Raw genomic sequence first — 7,439 nt, forward strand, 5'->3', positions numbered from 1 at the left:
ATAATACAAAATAGGTGTAAGCAAAGCCACCCAGAATGTAAATCTTAACCTTTATATGGAAAAACAAATATGTAAAAGTGAGAAAAGATAAATAACAATAATTACGATGTGAATGTGTAACCTGTACTATATATAAGAGACAAAAAAAATTTTAAAACTTTTTTTTTAAAAGAAGCATTCCTTCGCTCTGCTCTTTTGCCTTCCAGCTGCAGCTGGCCAAGCACAAGGGGGAGATCCTTGGTGTGGTGGTGGTGGAATCTGGTTGGGGCTCCATTTTGCCCACAGTCATCCTGGCCAACATGATGAATGGAGGGCCAGCCGCCCGTTCAGGAAAGCTCAGCATCGGAGACCAGATCATGTCCATTAATGGGACCAGTTTAGTCGGCCTTCCTTTAGCAACCTGCCAAGGAATCATTAAGGTACCCCGTCTGTCCTTATCTGTGTCATCTGGGAGGATGGAAGGACTCTAGTTGGCTTCCAACGTTAATCCCTCCTATAAGAGCCGAGGTGGCACAGTGGTTAGAGTGCAGCACTGCAGGTTACTTCAGCTGACTGCTAGTTCGGCAGTTCGGCTGTTCAAATCCCACCAGGCTCAAGGTTGACTCAGCCTTCCATCCTTCCGAGGTGGGTGAAATGAGGACCCGGATTGTTGTTGGGGGCAATATGCTGACTCTGTAAACCGCTTAGAGAGGGCTGTAAAGCAGTATATAAGTCTAAGTGCTATTGCTAGTGTCCTTTCCTTCCTTCCTTCCTTCCTTCCTTCCTTCCTTCCTTCCTTCCTTCCTTCCTTCCTTCCTTCCTTCCTTCCTTCCTTCCTTCCTTTCTCCCCAGTGGCTAGAATGCAGCATTGCAGGCTGACTCTGCCCACAGTCTGGAGTTCGATGGCCACCTGGTCTAACTTGCTTTGCTTGATGAGATTTATTGCTAACGTTGAGTATCTTCCGCAGGGTCTTAAGAATCAGACGCAAGTGAAGTTGAACATTGTCAGTTGCCCTCCTGTCACCACTGTCCTCATCAAGCGCCCGGATCTGAAATACCAGCTGGGTTTCAGTGTTCAGAATGGAATTGTGAGTCTCTTCATTCTTTCAGTCCTGGTATGAAAAGTTGGGCCGGGAAAGCAACTTTTCCTCCACAGAAGAGGGCAACCCAATTCTTGTCTTGTGGACAAATCCTGGAAGAGAAGCCATGGTAGTCTGCCACAGAAAGTAGCTGTCCTCACAATTGTTGGTGCCTTCACCTGTCTTGCAGGGAGCACCTGGATGATATTCAGAGCTGGTGCCTTCTCCACTTTCTTTCCAGTGGGTAGAGTAAGTCAATTAACAGTTGGGTTCTGTTCTGTCCCCCCTTCACGGCTCGTTAACAAACGGCAGGCAGACAAACTTAAAAGGACTTTTCTTTATCAGTTCTCGGCTCAGACTGGCTTCAAGCCCAAAAATAACATAAATACAGTCTCTGACCAGATAACAGAATACAAAAAAAATCCCTCTTACGGCAACTCAAGTTGAACAAAACGAAAGCAAAGCACTTCTTCCAAAGTCTCTATGAATCAGGTTTATAGAAATACAAAGCACTTATCCAAGTGAATCTTACATAAACCACGACTGATGATCAAACGATGTTGAACGAACCAAGGAACGTTGATTCTTGCAACTAGGGCGTGGCACCATCCGTCCTTTTATCCCCAGAACACGCCACTCACGAGCCCCAGCTGCAGTGTTAATCTTGCATCCTGAAAAGACTCACAGAAGACATCTGCTGAGTCACAACAGGTTCAGGTGATGTTTTAGTCCTAGATCCTAAACAGGTCAGAATTAAGAAATCCACATTTTTATTTACAGTTCTGACCTGATCAGGAACAACAGATTCCAAGTTTGGTCATTGCATTTGTAACATTCACCCACATGAGAGGAAGAATAAAGCATGTGGGAGCATTCAAAGAAGGTCCAGCATGGCCCATGGCCAACTATCACGACACCAAAAGGACTCCATAGCCAAGTGGGGTCATCATGCAATGGCCACAGTTATGTCCTGATGTCTTCTGTTGAGGTCATCTACGTTGTGGCGTTGGCATTAGGTCATCACATGTATTTCTCTCCTCCCCCTGCCTCCTGATATAGGTACCTTGGGAGGTTCCTTAAGCTCTTGATCACATCTAGGGTAACTGGCTGGTTCCTGAAAAGGAACCGCGAAAGGGCACTGTTCTGACCCCCCCCCTCCTCCGTCCAGGAACGAAAGCCGAGACAAACGTAAATGAGAATGTTTTTTTTAATAAGGCCAGACTCTCGTTGGCTGAAAGCCAAATAAACAAAGAGATAAGCACTTTGGCAGCAAGTCCTACAAACCTTGGCAGCAATGCAAACAAACTCTGGCAGCAATCCAGCCTGCCAAGTTTGTTTCTCGTTAGTCTTCTGCAAGAAAGGCGTGGCCCAAGCAGTCTCTTTTATAATCGGGAGAGGATCTTAATGAGCATCAGCTGAGCGTAATTACCTCCTGTAATTACGTAGTTGTTCTTGACGCCGAGTAGCCCTTCGACGGCGTGCATCCCCGAACAACTCACAGGTGGTTTCTGGATCAGTCTCTCTCGTCTCCTCCCCTCAGGCGCCACCTGGTGGCCAACCAGTCTCTCTGTGGCCTGCTCGGAGTCGGAACCCTGTCCAGGGTCCTCCACATCCTCCAGGGCTGACTCATAGGGCCCCTCGCTGTCAGAGTCTGGTGGCAGCTACAATGGCTCCTGCCGGGCCACAACATCTAATGAAAGCTACAATTTGAAGGAAATTGAAAGTCCCTAGCTTGTCGATCAGAAAGGTTGGCAGTTGGGCGGTTCGAATCCCTAGTGTCGTGTAACGGAGTGAGCTCCTGTACTTGTCCCAGCTTCTGCCAACCTAGCAGTTCGAAAGCACGTAAAAAAATGCAAGTAGAAAAATAGGAACCACCCTTGGTGGGAACAGCGTTCCGTGCGCCTTCAGCGTTGATTCATGCCGGCCGCATGACCACGGAGATGTCTTCAGTAGCGCTGGCTCTTCGGCTTTGAAATGGAGATGAGCACTGCCCCCTAGAGTCAGGAACGACTAGCACATGTCTGCGAGGGGAACCTTTACTGTATAGGGAGAGGGGGGCCATTGAGGCTCACATTTGGTTCTTTAGGTGAGGTTACTGGCTCCTCCCCCTTTAAAAGGAGATGCTTCCAGTCCAGATGTTTGTGCCAGAAGTCTTATGCAGCTTTGGCCACCCATATAGAATCACCAGATGGCTTCAAGATGGTCTTTATCATCCTCTAGCCCTCTTTTTAATTGTCGCTTAGTACCATCTAGTGGCTATAACATATATTCACAATTAAGGAAAATAGGCATCGGCTCCTGGCGCAGAAATCTAACCCACAATTTGCTCTTTGCAGCTGTTACTTCTACACGGAAACCTCAGATTGATGTCCTGCAATAGGACGGGATTTCTACAGCACTTCAGGAGCTGAGAAATCCCCCCGTCCCGGGGAGGGGTTGCTATAAAGACCACACTGCTTGGAGTTTTTTCCGTAGGAAATTTGGCTCGCAAATAAACAAAACCATTTTTTAAAATTTCTTGCATTATTAGAATAACAGGAAAAGCCAGATGGTTTTTTTTTTTAATAAATAGGATTTTTATTGAAATGTTTTAAAAAGAAGATAAAAACGAATACCAACTAATATAAAGTAAGCAAGGAAAAAAGAAAGAAAAAAGAAAAAAAAAAGAAATTGCAGATCCTAAGATAATGTAAAAATCAAGCCTTTTGATCATGTGTTTTCCATGGGTCCATCTGTATATGATCATCTGAATTCTTTGCCCCCTAAATCACCCATTCTTTAACCTCTTCTCCTCCTCCTCCTCCTCCTCCTCCTTCTTCTTCTTCTTCTTCTTCTTCTTCTTCTTCTTCTTCTTCTTCTTCTTCTTCTTCTTCTTCTTCTTCTTCTTCTTCTTCTTCTTCTTCTTCTTCTTCTTCTCCTCCTCCTCCTCCTCTTCTTCTTCTCCTTCTCCTCCTCTTCTTCTTCTCCTCCTCCTTCTCCTCTTCTTCTTCTCTTCCTCCTCCTCCTCCTCCTCCTCCTCCTCCTCCTCCTCTTCTTCTTCTTCTTCTCTTCCTCCTCCTCCTCCTCCTCCTCCTCCTCTTCTTCTTCTTCTTCTTCTTCCTCCTCCTCCTCCTCCTCCTCCTCCTCCTCTTCTTCTTCTTCTTCTTCTCTTCCTCCTCCTCCTCCTCCTCCTCCTCTTCTTCTTCTTCTTCTCTTCCTCCTCCTCCTCCTCCTCCTCTTCTTCTTCTTCTCTTCCTCCTCCTCCTCCTCCTCCTCTTCTTCTTCTTCTTCTCTTCCTCCTCCTCCTCCTCCTCCTCCTCCTCCTCCTCTTCTTCTTCTCCTCCTCCTTCTCCTCCTCCTCTTCTTCTTCTCCTCCTCCTTCTCCTCTTCTTCTTCTTCTCTTCCTCCTCCTCCCCCTCTTCTTCTTCTTCTCTTCCTCCTCCTCCTCCTCCTCCTCCTCCTCCTCCTCCTCCTCTTCTTCTTCTTCTTCTTCTTCTTCTTCTGTTTTTTGTAGATGTTTGTTTTGTAGATGTTTATTAACATTTGTAGGCCGCCCTTTTCCCTGAGGGGACTCAGGGCGGCTCACATAAAATCAGGGAGGGGGAATACAAACAATGACGTAGACACATAGAATAAAAGTAATAAGCAACATACATTCATCATTCGGGAGGGGCGGCTATCCTTATCCCCAGGCCTGACGGGCTAGCCAGTTCTTAAGGGCTGTGCGGAACGCCTGGACGGTGGTGAGGGTACGAATCTCCACGGGGAGTTCGTTCCAAAGGGTCGGGGCTACTACTGAGAAGGCCCTCCTCCTTGTGGTTGCCAGCCGGCACTGGCTGGCCGATGGAATACGGAGGAGGCCCAATCTATGAGATCTAATTGGTCGCAGGGAGGTAATTGGCAGAAGGCGGTCTCTCAAGTATCCAGATCCACTGCCATGAAGGGCTTTATGGGTGACTAATAGCACCTTGAAGCTTCTTCTTCCTCTTCCTCTTCCTGAACCTAATATCTCTTCTTCCAATGTCAGTAAAATTGGGTGCCAGGCCGCGGGAAGGTCCACGTTCTCCAGGAACCTGCTTCAAACCTTCAAGCCTATTTGGTGCACCGTATCGACTTCCTAACAGGCTTTTTAAAAGAAGCTGCTTCTCTCAAAAGTCAGGATGCATCCAAGAACAGGAATTAAAGCCCATTTGTATGCACTTTGTGTCTGCATAGGGACCTATTCCCATAGCAACCATTTCTACGCTCTTCTACAGCTGGCACTCACAGGAAGTGTGGGGTTTCCTTTGGGGAAAGCACACATTTGAAAGCACGAGGATGAGGGGGCTTTAGGAGAGGCCCCTGGCTCTCGTTCTCCTTCACTGCACGGAGCAGATGAAGGCAGATTAGAAATTCTGTTCAATTAGGAGAGAGGCCCTGGAGGGCTGGAACCTGGGAGATCATTTCCTGATCAATCAGGAGCTCTGGGCTGTGCTAAGGAGGCACCATCAGAGCTTGGGGAGGCCTTGGTGATCTCTGAGCTTGGTTGTTGGCTGGCAACCCAACTAGTGCTCCCTTATCAGTGCTCCATTTCATGGCTTCAGGCACCATCCTGGCGAACGTTGAAACCTAAGATAAACTCTGCTTCAACAACTTCCTTCCCTGTCGACGTTGGGTTGACCTTGCTCATTGAGACCATCTCAGTTTTCTAACGTTGAGTAGCTTTTGTCCTCTCCTGGTCCACCTTCCGAAAGCAGGGGGTGACGGCGGTAAAAGTGAGTATAGATGGCAGAATACTGAATCCATCAACTAAGGGAAGTGCCTAATTTCTGTAGCGTGATAGCTAAGAAGAAAAAAAAGAACTTCCTATTATTTCTAACCCTTCCGGCCAAAATTGCCCCTTTTCCATTTCATTGAACATCCCTCCTTTCCTCCGCCCAGATCTGCAGCTTGATGCGAGGTGGGATTGCAGAGAGAGGAGGGGTCCGGGTAGGACATCGCATTATCGAGATCAACGGTCAAAGTGTCGTCGCTACGGCTCATGAGAAGATTGTCCAAGCCTTGTCCAACTCCGTAGGAGAGGTGAGTCTTCCCAGCATTGTTTTTAAAGCAGTGATAGGGATAGAAGTGTTTTTGATCCCTTGTTATCATCAGTACATTCCAGGCAAGGCAACCGGACCAGGAAGGTTAAACCAAACTTCACAAGTTGCCCCATAGTTAGGATGGCAGAGCAGATGAAGGAAGATAATAATAGCTCTTAGACTTATATACTGCTTTACAATGCTCTGTAAGCGGTTTACAGAGTCAGCCTTTTGCCCCCAACAATCAGGGTCCTCCTTTTACCCACCTCGGAAGGATGGAAGGCTGAGTCAACCTTGAGCCAGTCAGGATCGAACTCCAGACTGTGGGCAGAGTCAGCCTGCAATGCTGCATTCTAGCCACTGGGAAGGAAGGAAGGAAGGAAGGAAGGAAGGAAGGAAGGAAAGAAGGAAGGACACTATCAATAGCACTTAGACTTATATACTGCTTTACAGCCCTCTCTAAGTGGTTTATAGAATCAGCCTCTTGCCCCCAGCAATCTGGGTCCTCCTTTTACCCACCTCGAAAGGATGGAAGGCTAAGTCAACCTTGAGCCAGTCAGGATCAAAGTGCTGGCAGTGGGCAGAGTCAGCCTGCAATGCTGCATTCTAGCCACTGGGAAGCAAGGAAGGAAGGACGGAAGGAAGGAAGGATGGAAGAAGGAAGGATGGAAGGAAGGATGGAAGGAAGGACACAAGCAATAGCACTTAGGCTTATATACTGCTTTACAGCCCTCTCTAAGCGGTTTACAGAGTCAGCCTCTTGCCCCCAACAATCTGGGTCCTCATTTTACCCACCTCGAAAGGATGGAAGGCTGAGTCAACTTTGAGCTGGTCAGGATCGAACTCCTGCCACTGGGCAGTCAGCCTGCAATCCTGCATTTTAACCACTGCACCACCACAGCTCCAAGATCCCATTAAGAAGGGTCCTCTACTTAGGGGCGATACTTCAGAACCTTGGAAATGGTCTTTCCACCTTTATCCATATCTGTCCATCAAGGTCAGCATTGGGTCCCTCAGGGGGAAACTAGCTGCTCCCCCTACATTTTTTTTGGCCTGCATAGCCTGCCTTGAGCTCCTGGGAATCAGAACTTCAGAAGGGGGATGATAACCGTTAGGTGTTAGGTATACTGTGGCTGGCCATAGCTTTAGGAAGACGTATTTTCCATCTCTGCCTTGGTTGTTGATAGTTAGCTTGGCCATATCCAAGGTCCAACCATGGGGAATGAAGCCTCCAGTCCCTCCTCATCACCCCCAATTCTCTTCCCAACAGATTCACATGAAGACAATGCCTGCTGCCATGTTCCGGCTGCTAACCGGTCAAGAAACTCCCCTCTACATCTAA

General features: G+C 47.6%; 1 protein-coding gene across 1 annotated transcript in view; it reads left to right on the top strand.

Moving 5' to 3' along the window:
• Positions 1 to 7,439, top strand: part of LOC116519264 (amyloid-beta A4 precursor protein-binding family A member 2-like) — a 9,470-nt gene extending 2,031 nt beyond the window's left edge. The window contains exons 2-5 of the mRNA XM_032233100.1: positions 207 to 419; positions 948 to 1,067; positions 5,958 to 6,098; positions 7,368 to 7,439. Of these exons, the coding sequence (XP_032088991.1) occupies positions 207 to 419; positions 948 to 1,067; positions 5,958 to 6,098; positions 7,368 to 7,439 (546 nt within the window). The remainder of the gene's footprint in view (positions 1 to 206; positions 420 to 947; positions 1,068 to 5,957; positions 6,099 to 7,367) is intronic.

This window comes from Thamnophis elegans, chromosome 16 (assembly GCF_009769535.1).
Source record: "Thamnophis elegans isolate rThaEle1 chromosome 16, rThaEle1.pri, whole genome shotgun sequence".
NCBI classification, from domain to species: Eukaryota; Metazoa; Chordata; class Lepidosauria; order Squamata; family Colubridae; genus Thamnophis; species Thamnophis elegans.